General features: G+C 33.8%; 1 protein-coding gene across 11 annotated transcripts in view; it reads right to left on the reverse strand.

The window, feature by feature from the left end:
• LOC111001241 (proton channel OtopLc) overlaps positions 1-17,504 on the reverse strand; it is a 39,967-nt gene that overhangs the window by 2,575 nt on the left and 19,888 nt on the right. For 3 of the 11 annotated variants that reach the window (XM_045632125.1, XM_045632127.1, XM_045632126.1), the window contains exons 2-15: positions 12,730-12,903; positions 11,391-11,554; positions 4,856-5,040; positions 4,438-4,637; positions 4,138-4,215; positions 3,636-3,750; positions 3,277-3,437; positions 3,035-3,200; positions 2,781-2,966; positions 2,335-2,688; positions 1,831-2,047; positions 1,165-1,449; positions 635-872; positions 175-342 (exon numbers count right to left, since the gene is read on the reverse strand). In XM_045632125.1, coding sequence (XP_045488081.1) covers positions 175-342; positions 635-872; positions 1,165-1,449; positions 1,831-2,047; positions 2,335-2,688; positions 2,781-2,966; positions 3,035-3,200; positions 3,277-3,437; positions 3,636-3,750; positions 4,138-4,215; positions 4,438-4,637; positions 4,856-5,040; positions 11,391-11,554; positions 12,730-12,876 — 2,664 coding nt within the window. In that variant the 5' untranslated portion in view covers positions 12,877-12,903. Of the gene's footprint in view, positions 1-174; positions 343-634; positions 873-1,164; positions 1,450-1,830; positions 2,048-2,334; positions 2,689-2,780; positions 2,967-3,034; positions 3,201-3,276; positions 3,438-3,635; positions 3,751-4,137; positions 4,216-4,437; positions 4,638-4,855; positions 5,041-6,494; positions 6,847-11,390; positions 11,555-12,729; positions 12,904-17,504 lie in introns of those variants that run through there. The other 8 variants (XM_045632129.1, XM_045632128.1, XM_045632130.1 and 5 more) reach the window with 8 other exon arrangements.

Consider the following 17,504-nt stretch of genomic DNA (forward strand, 5'->3'; position numbering starts at 1 on the left):
CGGCGATTATTGTTACTCCTAGAATTGAACCCAGAACATTAAGGGCATGCGTTAACCAAGTCAGAGGCAAAGCATTTCATGCTTCCGAATTCTTAAAAAAAAATGTTTTTTCGTCGTGATTATATCTAATTCAATAAAAAATAGGTTTTAAACTATGTCGGTGTACCAACTTACCGGGTTAGCCAGAACTTTCTGAGCCTCAACGGTGTATATGAGCCACATGGTAACGTTGCAGATGAGCAGGAAGGTAACGGCTTGACGAGCTGGCTTGCTGCGCTCTTGTTCTGGAAGATGTACTCGACGCCTGGACACATCCGCAATGAAGAGCAGTTGAAGAATCACCTGGAAATTATCAAATCCATTAGTCCTCCATGAGTATTTTAGCGTTTAAAAGTTACTGAGAAGTTTCGTCTTACAGGTGATCTAGGTTTAGGTATAAGCTATTATAACAATTGACGATTAAAAATTACTTCTTTCTTTTTTATATAGAACAGTGGGCAAACGGGCAGGAGGCTCACCTGTTGTTAAGTGATACCGCCGCCCATGGACACTCATGCCAGAGGATTCACCAGTGCGTTGCCGGCCTTTTAAGAATTTATTTGAAATAGTCGCTAAATATTAATTTTATCATTACCTGTAGTACGCTCAAGCATCCGGTGATCATTACAAGAAGGTTTGGTTCGTGGGTGAAGGCTCCCATTCCACCAGCAATTACACTGAACACGGCGTATGTGAACAGTCCAAACGCCGACACGCGTAGGAGGATATCGTTCAAGTCCGACTGCTCTTCAGAACGGAACTTCAACGATTGCACCCTGTGAATAGGCTCGGTATAGGAGGGAGGATCTGCGCTCCATCTCATTTTACTACCACTAACCATAAAGAAACAAACCAAAAATGGTAAGAGTTAGAAAAGGAGGTGTTAATCACAAATGTGACGTTGATGAAAATATCGGAGCCGTTAAGGAAGGAGGATTGGATATAATGGAAGGGACAAAAAACAAAAATAAATAAACTAAAATCAAAACTCATAAAATCAATAATAAAAGGCATGCCAATTTCAATGCAATGGCTGAACTTTGCGAACATTACGGTTAGTTAAATAAAAAAAAAAACTTTATCATATTTGAAACTCAATTATAAATTTAGTTTATGAAAACTTACCGTATAAATCCAATTAGAATTGCCAGAATAGAAAGCACCATCAGCGCGCAGTGAGACACATCCGCCAAGTAAATCGATAGACGCTTGAAATCTTGGTGTCTGATCAGCACGAAGAAGAGAATCAAGCAGATGAGTGATGCCACCAAGAACAGCAAGCCGCAGAAGAGGCCTTTAGATGCGCCTGCGCAGTCTACGCGGTTGCCGCGTTGCGCCGCTGCCATTGCTGCCGCCCTGCGGGATAGAACAGCCTCCAGACGTCTTTCCAGATCTTCGTCATTGGCAACTCTGCAACCAAACGAGTACTCATCGTTATACCATTTTTAATTGTTAAGTTTTTTTACAAGAGATATTTTATGGTGATATTTTTAGGAGTATTATACTATTGTTTCTAATTCATGCTCTATATCACTAGTATGAGAATTAAAATGCATGGAGTTAGTGATAAATAATGATGGTTAGTTAGTTAATTAGTCTGGTAATGGATGAATGTTTATGTGAATGATTGACTTAACTAAAATACAGGTTTGGTTGCATTAGTCACATTTGGGAAGATTTTTTCTTATACACATATATTTAGGATTATAATTTATTCCCTTAATAAACGTATAAAAAATCAACCCTCCTTGTTAAAATCTGTGTTAACTAATGGTTTTAACTACTATTTACCCGGGATAGCGGCCAATATGCTTCCACATGACGTAGATAACTGCGGCGCCGATGAGAGAATATTCAATGATGAAGGGGTAAAGATATGGTGCGGAGTCGGTGACAATCGTTCCCATTATCGGATTCCTTCCACACACACTCGTATTATCAATATTAGCGATCAAGGCAGCTGGGTTCAAGGTATCGAAAGACTCAAATATTTCCGATGCATTGTCCGCTGAAAGAAGGAAATCGTATCATAGTTATCTTGAAATATTGTCAATATTGGGGCAACAGAAATTCGAGCCAGGTACAAAACTTTGTATACAGATAAATTCGGAATTCTTCCTCACCGACTTGCGGCACTGACTTTCCATGCCATAGTCAGCTGAAGGACTCACTCGTAAACATGCGAAATGAAAATACAATCTAAAAACGTGCTACAAATGAAAATAGTAAAAAATAGCCGAAACTGAAAAGAGTGCTACTGGAACAAAACGTGAGACCGAAGACACATCGACAAACCTGCTGAATGTGGTGGTTCATCGACACGATAAGTTTCGACACTATTTCCCCAAACATCTCTATCGTATCCAAAACTCTCTTGGGTTGTGGGCACCAAATTGGATACCGTACTAACAATAGGTTTCACCGTAGAAGTATATAGCCATTGGAAAACTTCCAACATGGCTGTCTGAGTTTGAGTCGGTTTCGTCCCGGGTGTGATCGATGCGTACGTGGTGAACGGGTTATCATTCGGCCACGAACCTCTAAGCCCATGGTTCTGATTCTTGTCGTACCCTATCGTGCTCTTTATTACGTCGATGAACTTTGATTTAGGAGTGAAAGCGCCACCAAAGTAATATGAGGTATGAGTAGCTGAAAATTGTTAGGTAACGTTTATTATCATGCAGGAAATGTTAGTATGAGAAAAGGCTGGAAGATCTCTGTGTATTACTGATTATACTAACTGGTGGTAAGAGTTGTAGTCGGGGTCGAAGCTGTAGACGTTGCTGCTGTAATTGCTGCGGATTTAACAGTAGTGGTCGCAGTAGATGCAACAGTGGTAGCAGCCGTTGTTACAGCACCAAGGACACGACCGGCATGTCTCAAAGTTTGCTTACGAATGGCTTCTGCAAATTTTAATACAGTTTTAACTATAATTATCTTCATTAGCAACAACCGAACACAGTCTTGGATATCAATAAATAGAAATTTAATTTACTTCCGAGTACGCCTTCTCCGGGAACTCCTTGAGGATTCTTTAAGTGGTAGTCTGTGATTTCCTTCAGAGATTCGAGTACCAAGGTGCGAATCCAAACGCAGATGTTCGTTGCGACCACGTGCATCAGACCGAATCGAGCGATAACTTTGAATCGATGAATGTTAAGCTAAAATATAAAACTTATGAAAGTAATTAATTTTGAAGAAAATATTATTTTTTAAACTGGATGAGAAACAACTTACACGAGAATTCATAAAAATAAAATACATCTGCATGAAAGTGAAAACCATTTGTAAAACGGGGTTTACTCCTTTCAAGATAAGATAACACGGAGATGTCAGCGGTAGTTCAAAGAATGTCCCGAATTCCAGCCCATTATAAATCATTGTTCCGAGACCAAAAGCTGTAAAGAAATTTTATAATTAACGCAGATAATTCTTCTAACTTATCAATATTAAAAAAATATATCCATAATATAAATAAAGTATGTATAACAATTTACAAGCTGTAATTTTAATAACTACTTTATTTTGCATTACTTTAAGGAAGAAATACCCAAACTACAACAAAATAATAATAGGTTTTGTTATTCAGTCCTTACCGATAGCTCCTATTCTAAGGAAGAAACTGCCATGGCTGTGATCATTCTGCGAAGTCTTGCGCCTGCGTACTGGTCTAGCGACTGGGCCGGCTTCCAGCTCCACGACGTCTTGTTGCTAAGTAAAACGTGAAACGATATAGGAAGTACTCAAATAATATAAAGCAAGAAATCCAGAAATTCATTTCCCATATAATAAAATATTGTATATTCATTGCTCCATAAAGATATCGTTACTAAATTTGTTGCAACAACTAACAAACTAAAAACCCGTCTATAATAAGAAATAGATAAATTATTAGATTTTATAACGATAACTTCATGGTCATATTTTATTAGTATGGTGCAAAAACAGATGTTAACATATTAATCAGGACCACGCAGGAAAACGCATCTCGAAATTTTGAAAGCAAACTGGGAAATAGCACAATAAATTAAGCTATGCATACACAGCACATCCAAAGCAAACCACGACAATTTAAGCAGGATTCTTCAACGACCTCACCTGTTCGGAGGCATACAATAGCGCCATTTGTATTTCCTGTTGTCGAACTTTATCACGCATCTTACGGGGATACACCTCCTGCCCAAATGAATATGGAAAAAACAAAAGAATAGGCAGCGTAAACAAAAAAGGTTCATGCGGCCACGTCCTAACAAAGCTACACGTGTGAGTTCAAAAAATTGGGAGTGCAAAAACAAAGATTATTTACATCACAATACTCAAAATTATGGTTAACTAATGATGGGGACATAACAATGTGCTGATGATGTGCTGTGTATCATTAACATGAAAGTGCCTTACCTGGAAGCTTTGTTTTTTGCTATCTTTGGTTGATTTATCGTTTTCCTTATCTTTGTCCTTGGCTTTTCCGTCTTTCTTATCTTTCTTTCCATCTTTACCATCTTTTGTTTCTTTGGTTTTCTTTTCCTTCTCTTTCTTCGGCTTCTTTTCCTTTGGTGGTGGTTTCGGCTTGGGAGGACTTCCGTTGCAGCATGAACTTTCTAATATAACAAACAACGTTTCACTGACACCAAATTTTATTGATTTCTATAACATACAGCAGTTTAAATAATGCTTTTTGTTTTGAGACCCGGATACAACTTTAGCTGTATTGTGACTTACAAAACACATTCTTTGAGGTCAGAAAGAAAAATTTGTATTTTTTTCAAATAACTAAAGCATGTACATTATCAAAATGTATTTACTTAGCTGTTTTTACCTTGAAGTAAGAAGCAGAAGACGTACAATAGGAAGAGAATACTCATTCCGTATAGGTACGTAAAGAAACCCTCATAATAGTAGAGGGGAAGGTTGTGGGTTATCACATCGCTGATGACATATGCAATGCAGACAACCACCAATAGCTTCGCGTAGATGAAGCTGGAGATGATGAACAGAGATGTTCTGGAAAGGTTTTTTTTGTTAGCTTAAGAATGTAATTTTCAAATATACATAATTTTTTCAAATATTATGATTGTTGTTCAGTATTATGATGCAATTACACAATAAACACATTATATTGTGTAGTATGTATGTATGTATGTATTAGTAGGTAGGGACGTATAGCATTTGTCACTGCTTATCATAGGTATTTTTTTTTCATTTCGTACATAATTTTTATATTTATATTTGTAAAATAATTATTTATCTGGTAATCAAGTCAAGCACAATGACATTTATACATGTTTATGTTTAAAATACAAACTGTAAAAAAATTATAATTTTATTCAATCGTACTCTTCCCAGTATTATTGAATTTTAAAATGAAGGAAATAATTTTTTCAGTTTTATACTTTGTAATTTTCAAGCGCACTGGGTCAATAGTTTTTATATTTGAACAGCGCCGACCTAGTTATAATGAAAGCACGACCTATAAAATTATATTTTATTGTCGTTTTTATACAACCGTCCGGTTTTTCATTCGGATGTTTAAGCACTCCCAACCCCGTAAACTGTACTAAATATACACAGTTAACAATGAAATTATTATCATTTTATATTTACATAAAATATCAAAAGCACTTTAGTTAATCTGAATATAGTAATACAGTTAGCTCTCTCAGTTTTTATTTCAATGATTTACATAATTTTTAGATTTCTAGCTCTGTAGGGACTGTCACAAAATCTAATATAGTATCTAAAAGTATAAAAGTAATCTAAAAGTTTACGACGACAACTGCATAGTATGTAAAATAGCCAGTAGTAGTATGAATAAACATCATAGAATTGTTTTGTGGCGTTTAAAAATCTTCCGCAGTACAATGTTTGATATAATTTGTACCTCATAAAATCATAAACTATTTCTAGGAAATCTACTCGTACTTACAATAATTATAATCACGCGGTAAGTGTTTTATGCCCAAACGTAAATGGAATTTGTTTTAAAAATCCGCTATAAATTGAAAGACCAGAATGTCAAATAAACAAATCGTAATTTATTTTTACTAAAGCTGGTAGGTGTTCCATTTTCAAATGTCTATGTTGTGTACGCACCGGTAAAAGACAATACGATACTATTGAAATAATATAGAGTGTTCGAAGACAAAGACTTTCTTCACTATCACTGTCACTACGCAACGGTATAGATTATATAGCTGTTATATACACCATTCTTCATAATGTAGAATTGATATATTAGCGGAGAATTTTTTATTACTGTGTTCATACTTTCATGACGTTTGAGTTAAACTTAATAGTACTTATTATCAGGAGTATTGAGTAAGGTTTAAAAGGGCGTCCACCATATACAGTATTCTAAGAGCCCTGTTAAAAGGTTTCTGACTTGAAATAAAAAAAAACAAAGTTTAACTATCAATAATATTCGCGATAATAGATTATTATTTGAATTTAGAACGTACTTCTTCGACGGCTTCGGCTGGACGCACTTTAGCTCCATCTCCTTATTAGCATTGTTATGCTTCTCAGCAATTGCGATATCGCTACCCTGCTGGCGATGTTGTCCCACGGGTAACGTTGCCATATTATCTACCGAATCAAGTTCCACAGTCGCCACTTTCACTTCAGCCTCGGTGGGCTGGTGCTTATCTTTACCCATCGCGTGAAACGAACACTTCACAAGATTACGGGCATCTTAAGAGTCTTTGGGATTAAGGACAGGGTAAGGGTGGGATTCGCGAAGAGCTCCTTTAATAAAAAGGCTCCGGAAGCGAGAAGGTGCGGCTGCAGCTCGGTACCCACGGCTCGAGTGTGCCGAGAGTTGCGCAGTAATGGATGCTGCGCGCATAAGGAGTTCGTAGGGGTGACAAACGCACCCCTCCGATCAAATTGTACTCTTAATATAGAGGGTCGGATTTTATGGTTTTTGAGAGGGGCAGTTATTATGAGGTACAAAGGGCATTAGACACAGAATGTCCACATATAATTTATGCAATCATAAATTAATAGTATCTTTAAAAGCGTTCTCTTTTACAAGTATAAAGTCACCATTTAAGTATTTATAATTATATTATGAGATGCTGTAATTGAGTTGTTAAGATAAAGCCCAAATTCAAATTAAAGCTTTAGACAGCCCTAGCTTAGCAAGCGGTCGATAGAGGCGCGTCTCTCCCGGTAAACTTTGGGAGGCTGCGCGAGCGACCCACTGACCCGGCCTCAACTGAATACTCCAAACAAAACGCCTCCATTACTGAAGTACTACTCCATGTCTACGTTGCAACCCTAATTATTCATATTAGAATGCGAACGCACGTGTGTCATAAGACGTCGGACAAGTAAAAAGGCATTTAATGGTCTCAAAGGATGGAAGGCGATGCGCATGCTCGCTCCTGATTGAATAGGAACTGTGGGACGGGTCGGCGAACTCCAATACAAACAACACAATAGCATTTCGAATCGGCACATTATGTGAATTTGTTAACATTATTTGTGACGATATATTAAACTAGAACTTTATTATAGAGTCGAGAATTAACATGTTGTGTATTTTTACCAACATTATATCACATTACTATTTATATTTCGTAATCTAAAAACAAATAAATATTAATTATATGTAATGTAGTATTTGTTGGGTCAAATAAAGAAACTTTTTATTATTTATTATTTTTATTAATGGGCAATGGTAATCTAATGTAAAATGATTTTTCTTATTTATATAAAATTACAAAAACTCCACACACACATGCATTGATGTTGTTTCTTTCTGTAATATTATTTTGATAAATTTTAAAATAATCTTCCAACTTATGGTATAAGAAAAAGAAGTATTATCGTAAGACGACATAATTTAAACTTGCAGGACGCTAGCGGTGTCTACCCTCCTTGGTTATATTAAGCAATAATAACAGACTAGCTCTAATATGTCAGATGTCGTAAGATTCGAGTAGGAACGACGATTTTAGCGAGACATATCTTATACCACTGCTAATTAGACTAAGTAGAACTTAGCGTCTATTTGAGCCATATTTAATGTTACTTTTGCTTGATTTCTTCTGTATTGTAAGGATTAGATTTTTGGTTAAGGAATCTTTAATTTTTGTATATATCTTTGTCTGGCAAAGTTAAAGCTTAGAGCCGTGGCGTTCAAGTTAAATACGTAATCCCTTTATTCTTAAAACTAAATAGGCAATTACTAATTCTTTGCACTCTTATTTCTCTTTTTATCCAATTGTATTAACGCTGTGATAAAGAAGAGAATTTTAGTAAAAACGGTGCACTTTGGCTGATTTATTTTGTATCGAAATAAAAGTAGGTTTATGCCTCATAGAATTCAGTATTTCATACAAAATGTTTCATGCATATGTTTCATCTATATACTACGGAATTATAGATTGCAGAAATTCAGTCGAATGTTTTAGTTCAAAAAATTGTATTAGAGTAATTTGTGGAGCAAACTGACATGATAATTGCATAGATTTGAAGAAGCTCAAAATTTTATCTTTACCCTGTATTATACATACACTAGAAACATATTCATACATATTATCCTTGAATGTCCAACGTTCACAAACATATATATTTTTAAGTCAACGGTGATATTGTTCTATTAATAATTACTTTCTATCTAATAGAACAATATTAATAATAATTACGAGTGAACATTTATTAATTTGTTAATGTAATAATGTATTTCAATAATGTGATATTGTAGTGTTTAAATAATATAACTATTGTTGATCGATGACGATATGATCAGAATATGCGAAGGTTTGATTATAACACATAAACCATAATATTTTTGTTCTTGCAAAAAAATAAATTATTATTATTATAAAATTTTAACATGTAACAGTTTAGTATTGATGCAACAATGCTTCTAAGATCACAATGCATTCAACAAGTGTTGCGTAATGTAATTAATCCCAATGGTAATTCTATAATAGCATGCTATTAAAAGTAATTTTCTACGATATAATAGACGATTTAAAACTCATATAAGATCTACTTGTTGTGTTTAGCTCATAATACTCAAAATAAAATAATTCAAACGGTAATTAATATGTATCTAAATTATTTCGCCTGTGTGACTTTCTGCTACCATTAAATACCTGATTAGTTAAAAACATTAAATGTCTAAAGAACGGTACGATTCGACTTTGGAATCTATATTATATTCATAACGATTTGGCTGAAAATTTGTGGGTACCCTCGAACTAGGAGACGGACATAGGATATTTTATAGAATTGGACTGTTCATACTATGTATGACGTGACATAAAACGTGATATAGCAAAACGCAAAAAACAGAAAAACTAAAAAATTATCAGTCAAAGCATAAGTCTTGCCGTTCATTTATAAAACATAGTATTACAAAACGTAACTGACAGCTAAACATAATATTATCTATGGTTACGTATGACTGAAATTGAAGTTTTGAAGTTGATTAGAGTTTATTTAGAGTTTCTTAGCATATTGTGCCAAAATTATCATTAACATTTTGTATTAAAGATATGTGTACTGGACAACATTTGTCGGTTCCGCTAATATAAACATTGAAAAGGGCCGATAACCAATGGTTGTTAAGTATACTAAAGTCACTACACAGTACATATTCGATCTATAGTAACTATGGTTCTAATGGAATACATTTTTTGGTTTAGTAGGCACAGCCTATACAATATCAAAGACAGACATGTAATCCTATGATCTATTGAAGTAATAACAATAAAAATCTTAACCATTCAGAATTGAATAGAAATTAAACTATGAGATGTCAAAAGGTAAAAATTTAAAATTCTATCTACTGTCCTGTCCTGTCCTATACTATTTAAATATAGCATATTTAGCAGAAGTTATAGATCACTCACTTGCAATTCTTTCATGGGGAAGTTGATTATTATATCATAAATTTGACACCAATTCTAAATAACTGCATTTACCTTTTATAACATTATGTTAATGTCTATATTATATGATATTATAAAAATTAATATGACATTTGCATGCCTATTTATAAGTTGGATTGTGCGGATTTTTATAATTTATTTATCTAGCACCACTATCTTAACAAATAAACGATTTTGCATTTCATTTATTACAATTATATTATTTTGCCTTAAAATTCAATAATCCATCGCGTACAGTCATCGTCACACGATACATCAAATAAACACGTTTTCTGTTAACTTTTAAATAGCATCAATTAATGTACAATCGTGGCCAAACGTTTTGAACCAGCATGCGACTAATTTAATTGTCCAGACTGGAAACGCATTGATGCTTCCTGTCCTTTTTTAATTTACTCTTTGTCGGGTCATGGTTGTTATAATTTGTCCCCTATGGATTAATAGGTCAATATAACACGAAAGTATCAATAAGAACGATAAGAGGGAAACATCGAGTGTGCTTCGTTTTAGAACGACGTAAGTGGCTCTTACATGGGAAATGTTGTGTATTTTATTAAGAGGGCGCTACATTTGAACTTAAGATTTCTTCTTTTCTTTCTGTATTTACGTGGTCATTTAATTTTCTTAATATAAATATAGGATCTTAGTATAGCCTCCTGGCCATGACAAACGCCTACGACTTTTTGGGGTCTAAGCCATGCCGGTTTTCTCACGATGTTTTCCTCCAGGGTACGCTAGAGCCATGAAATAAAGTAAGTAGAGTTTTTAACTCTACCTGGAGAAGCAATCAGTTAGTGTCTCCATAAGAGAGTCAATATCTCTTTGGTCATTTTAACTATAATTCCGAAATTGTATCAAATCCAATTGTTAAGATTCCCGTATAAACGCAAAAATGTTTCATCAAAATCCCTCTTATAAGTGTTGACTGATTGGCTTGTTATATATTGCCTATCTCAGCAATAGCAAAGTCTAAAATACATACAATTATGCTTTTGCAGTAATAGTAAAATTGTATAACTAGGGTATTGTGTGAGAATAACTTTTCTAATAAATTTCTACTCGTTTCAGGGTAGCCTACAGTTATTGTGCTCTCTTAGCAACATACGTTTATGTACTAAATTTAATAAGTTATACAAATGTACTTCTTATTTATATAATGATATTAATATTTCCGTGTCGAGTCTACATATCAATAGAATTTTAATAATTAAGTACTTTAAAAATTTTACCAATTGCAAATATACAGGTGATAATAAGATAATAAATACGCAATTTCACATGTTTATGAAAATAAAAAAGTCATCCGAATTTACTTTTGACAAGATTGTTATTTTACAAAAGTTAATTCAGAAATTTTCACACAAAAAAAATCACATGTTCGTGAGAATGTAAGCTTAGGGAATAAAATCATGGAATAGCTGAAAAACAACTTAAATAAAAAAGACTTACTTGGCATTTTTAGGTCTTGTATTGGGCTGACAGCAGGCTCTATACCGCAGTATTGCCTCGGTGGGTGTCAGAGCATCAGTTTCATCCGCCGGCACCTCACACTCGTCAGTGACGAGTGGAGCGCGTGCCGGCGAAGTATGTGATCCGTACCCGTCGGAATTCAGCTAAAAACAATTGAAAATCAATTATTTTTTTAATTTGTAGGAAGTTTCTATATTGGAGTAACAGTTACACATTCTTTTGTTTTACGCCAGGAAGGAAACTTCGTTGTGAAAAGTTCTATCTTGGCTTTGCGATAATCTTTTAGTTTATTTTTTTTTAATATTATCCCGAAATGCAATTGCTATTGTTTCATTGCAGTTAATAGACTCTTCTCATTAGTTTGGTAGATCATTTCAAGAAGATAATCATGAAATAATTATTTTCCAGGTATCGCACCCAAGATATATGTTTCCGTTTACCACTAAGCGATGGTGGCGATATATTCTTCTGTTAGGTATAGTATTTAAAAATACTGACTATACATGAAACAGCTACAAAGAATACCAGAACAACAATCTACGTGAAAGAAAATCTATACAAACTTGTTGTTAAAGTCCTAAGATCGTTTATCTACACTAATATTATAAAGAGGAAAACTTTGTTTGTTTGATTGTAATGAATAGGCTCATAAACTACTGGCCCGATTTTAAAAATTCTTTGACCATTCGAAAGCTACATTATCCACGAGTAATATAGGCTATATTTAATTTTGAACAACAATAGGATTCCGTAAGATATTAGGGATTTTCGGACAAAGGTGTAAAAAATCAACCAAAAAATAAAAAAGGGGGTAGCATAGCAAAATGTTCCATGTTGGCATGTACTAAAAAGGTAGGCTAGGCATTAAGGAGAAACGAAGTTCGCGGAAGCAGCTAGTTATTAATAAATACATTATTAATCTGCTAGGCAACGCGTGCGATAATTTTCTTCTATATCATGCCTCTACAAATAATAATAATGAATGATGAATTAACCAAACAGTCAATTAAATTACTTATTCTATTGTGTTATATTAAACATTTTTTTACATTTTATTTACCGAATTTAGTACTTAATAATTTTAATAATAAAGTAATACACGCATAAAAACTATAAATATTAACTAATAAACTTAAATTATAGCGGGTATTAGTTTAAAATTACATGTACTACGTTAAACTTCTGATCGAGACATAACTAACAATGTCTATCTAGTAATTCTATATCTATATATGTATTGTCATAATAAAATTAACCAGCGTTTTTTAACATACATATTGTGTTGTAAAAAAATGAATGATGATGTTGATGATCTTACTTTGACGATGGTGCCGACCTGGTTGTCTGGTGGGGATGGGGCGTGATCCACTTGATCACGGGATTGATCTTTATCACGTTCGATTCCGTCAGCTGGTGCGCCAAGCAGCCGCTCCTTCATCTCGTGGATGTAGGGGCAACGCTGCATCGCGATGTAGAATTCGCGTACGCGCACCTGCAATTAAATAATCTTTGATTTAAAATCAGGAATTTTTTGCACAAAAATCCATTTTTGTTGGTTATATTAGATTATACACACTCAAACCGATACTGTAAATCAGTATCGGTTTCAAAAATTACACTAAGAAATTCTTCACCACACACCACACAGAGTCACTTAATGGTTTTATTATTTCGTTTATTATTTTGTTTGTTTAAAAATACGACGAAAAACGATGCAATGAAAAGTGTGATTGGCGCCAAAGCCGCAAAATAGGCGCCACAGATAAATCGAAATTGGAACATGGCATAGTATAAAAGAACTGCGTACTCGTAAGTAAAAAAATACAAATAGATACTATTTGGTGATACCTACTTCGTGTTATTTTGACCTTTGACGCTTATTGAACATTTATTGATTGAGCAATGTTTTTTTCTTAGCATTAACGGGTTGTTAATGCTAATATACTTTGATATCTTATTCTAATCAACTTATTTGAATGTCACATGGTTTAAGCATAATGATTTTTATAATAACCAAAGAATGTATATTCAATAATTACACTACGAATTATATAGTGTTATTGGCAGACGTTACCAGGGCATTGCACTGCCAAACTAGTTCCGTAAGTCTGAAGATAATAAACACGAGCGAATACCGTGAATTGTCTAGGTTTCGTTTGAATTCTAATTAAGTTTTTGCCTCCCAGAATGTTTTAAATAACGTTTCAGGCGATAAATATGATTAAAGTAAGGACATTTCAATGTTTATATATTTTTTATATTTTATGCCCCATATAATATTTTTGTTGTTAATTCTCCAAAAGTAGAATTAAACAGGTATTTCACGACAGGTTGGGTAATTTACTCACAAAGATAACATGTTAAAGTGTTAAATGACAGATTACTTTATCAGTCACGCTAATACGTAAGTACAATTAAATATATTTTAAAATACACTAGCGCGGGCTACCAAAATTACGTCGCATCGCATTTCCATCTCTGACGTTAATTAACGAATAACAATTTTCATCGTGTACATACTTAAAACACTAGAAAATAATATATTTGATAAAACCACACTATGACAGGACAACATTTTTGTAAATTCACCGGTCGTATACAATGCTTAGTGTGTACTAAAAAGAAAAGTCTGAATACATTTCTTAACATTCACTAAGAACGAGGTTGATTAAAAGCAGTACATTTCTAATTCTACTACAGTACTTTATGTCTACGCTGTAGACTGTTTTTGTTATACGTTTCCATTATGTTAGAAAATACCAGGACAGTTCCATCCGCTTGCATGTGGGTGGCATACAATACTATAAATGGTATAATTGCTTCTAACACCTAAATGATTCCTTCATACGACCTTTAATATCGACGTTTTCATTTAACGGAAAAATTTTACTTTTATTAATTCAACATCGTGTGTTCTGCAAAATTAATTGAATCAATTTTTTGTAAAGTTCAGGTTGATTTCTTTGTGTGTTCCTTGCCAATCCGAATAGTTTTATCGATGAATTGATCCCCGTCCGCTTTTGGATGTTCCATAGACAAGATATTTTGTGACTATCAGTCTATAACCGCAGTCTATATTAGAATTGTTCGAATGAAACTAATGTGATCTGTGTTTTTCCAGGCAGTTTTTAAGTATAACCAGCTGCCGACTGACGTATTCAGAACTAGATTTCGACTGAAAAACTACTTCAAAAATACTCATACAAAAATCATTCTAACGGCGAAATTTATTTATAATATAAAACAGTTATGGAAATGATCACTGCAAACACCATCGATTGACCAAAATGAGGCCAGTAGGGCGCTGGACATGAAACATGATACTAACAAAGTGTTATGAGTATGTTAGCAACAAATTAAATTGTCACAACCTTATACCACAGACAAGATCCATAGTTCGTAACTCTATATCCGACAAAGAAGGTTTCAATTAATTCATCATGCGTTATAGACTGTCATTGAATAATTATTACATCACCCAAGAAACATTATATTCACAGAGTCTTACAAAGGACAAACCGTAGCAAACGTTTGAGGACAATTAGTCTTCCGGCCCATATGTCGAAAACCTACAGTATTTTAACATACGGCAGTCATGGTTAAGAGTTTAGTATTGACTCTAAATCTTACCATTACGGTTAATTACCTTCATTCTATAGAACAGAGAAATTTATTTATTTAACAGTTTATTTACAATTTACAGGTTAGTCTCTTGTTTTTACAATTTTTAAATTAAAAAAATAGACAAAACAGATTACACCATATACGAACAGATACTACTTAACTAGCTAAGACAATTAACTTATTATGAAACTGGCTGGGTGTGTGTGGGATTGTATAACATGTAAAGGTGTGTAAGTGTGTGAGTGTGCGTTTAGTCTTAAGAAAAACGTACTACATAGGTAATAATAATTTAAATTTAGAATCTGGGTTTTAGACCAACACAGAGCAGAGTTAATTATCTACTTAAATAAGGTTGAGGTGCTATTTTTTGTTCATTATTCATACGCGCGTAAATTTGTACCTCCGCTATTATATTAAACGATATCAGATTATATGATATTTTTATGATTATTAATTGTGACAACTCACTAGTTTGCTGCATCTCATAGAGCAGTTCATTTGAATACTTTTTTTAATAAAGGTTATTTAGCTTAACTTGTGTGGGTAACAATAACTCAAAAACAAGGCTAATAAAAGATAACGTATAATTGTGTGAAAACAGTATTATGCTATTCAAATGTACGAAATTTAAATGCAATTCCACAATCTTTTTAATTATCGTCATAACATGTTCAGTGCATTAATTTTATTAAAAATATTATACGATTTTGAACTCAACCTTCCGGCCCTTTGTATAGGCACATACCTACTTGATTTAAAAGTCATCTATAAGACAAAAGATTTGTCTGCGTAGTACCTACTGGTGTTCGTAATAGAATCAATTTTATTTTCATAAAATTTTATGAGGGTCATGAGGGTGATTCTAAGAATATTTAAGCTCGGCTGATCCGCGCATTGTTAATGAGTTGTTGTTGAGCTTTAGTTGGGTAAAGTAAGATGCAGTTTTATAGATAGTGTTATTGTGCATTTCTTGCCAATAGTTACGTCCTCCATTAAGATAGAGAGTGTTTTTGTGCGTGAAGGCAAGGTACAGCATCAGTCTAACCTCTTTTTGTTCCTAAACTAACAATTTCTCCACATCCTTACTGCTGACGTCATTTTGTGCCTTTCGTCCTAATAAGGAGCACTACATTGAGGTATGTACTCAGGACTTAGTATAAGATTATGCATTGACGGCCACCGAACCGTTCTTTGTGATACAATTATGGTGTACTGGAGATTAGAGATAAGAAGTCTATAAATTGAATATTTCATAAAATTCAACGATTAATCCGGTCAACAGAGAGACCAAACTATTTAATTTGTTTTAATATTCCATTTATTCATTTAAAATCAATATTTTTACTAGGTTAATAATATTTACCCTCCTGCCCGTTTGCCCCCTGTTCTATAAAAAAAAATTGATGTTACAGCATTAAAAAATACATATTTCCCTAAATTTTCAACCCTCTACGATCAACCCTAATTTTCAATTTCTTAATTAAAAACTTATGATGTGAACTGAGGTTTATATATAGAGAAAAATTCACAGAACAAAAGATCTTATAAGAAGAATGAAAGATTTCATTCCGGAAAACCGAACAGTCTCTTTGTACTAAACTCAGTTCAATCTCATTAAGGAGAAACGAAGTCCGCGGGGGCAGCTAGTGTTTAAATAAAAAAGAGTTTCAATTTACAATATTTCTAAAACCAGAACTTATGAGTAACTGATATAAATACATACACGATAAACAGAAAGGCGTAAAAAGAACAATAGAAATAGGTCGAAGCGCGAGTAATAGCCCATTAATATGCTATAATAACCCCAAAGCGTAAATACATCGCCTCAATAGAGTTACAAGAGTATCAACAGGTGCTAAACATACCTGCTTAATTTGGTAACATAGCTTTCGCATATATTTTAATTTTATGAAGCAAGAAGAAATAGAAACTGAAGTATTTCCCAACCAATTTGACCTCGGGTTCTTAAAAAAAGAGCGTACACATTGTTAAAAGGCCGGCAACGCACTTGCGAGCCTTCTGACAAGGTCAGTGTCCATGGCCCGTGGCACTTAAAAAAACAGTCCTGGCGTATAATATTTCATTAGTGAAATAAAAATTACTATGGTTAAACAAAAAAATCTAATTAACAACCCCTTCAGTTTTGAAGTCGGGTAAATGGCAAGGATCTTCTAGATGTTTCAATTTTAAAAATAAGACACTAAGAAATGCATATATTTTATTCATAAGGCCCGTTATAATCAATTCTAGGAATATCGCGACTTTAAAGTCGATGTCATGTATTAAACACAAGCGAAATCTTTCGCTTGACTTCACAGCCTTAATCCCTGACATCTGAATAGATTCATTCAGTAAGAATCAAGTGCTCTCTGAGACATGGCTCCAAACGAGTTCCACTTCTTGTGAACGGCGGATCATAAAAGATACGGCCTCAAATACTTACGCGTGCTTTAAGGCAAACATAATCTT

The sequence above is a fragment of the Pieris rapae genome, chromosome 18 (genome assembly GCF_905147795.1).
Source record: "Pieris rapae chromosome 18, ilPieRapa1.1, whole genome shotgun sequence".
In the NCBI taxonomy this organism is placed as follows: domain Eukaryota; kingdom Metazoa; phylum Arthropoda; class Insecta; order Lepidoptera; family Pieridae; genus Pieris; species Pieris rapae.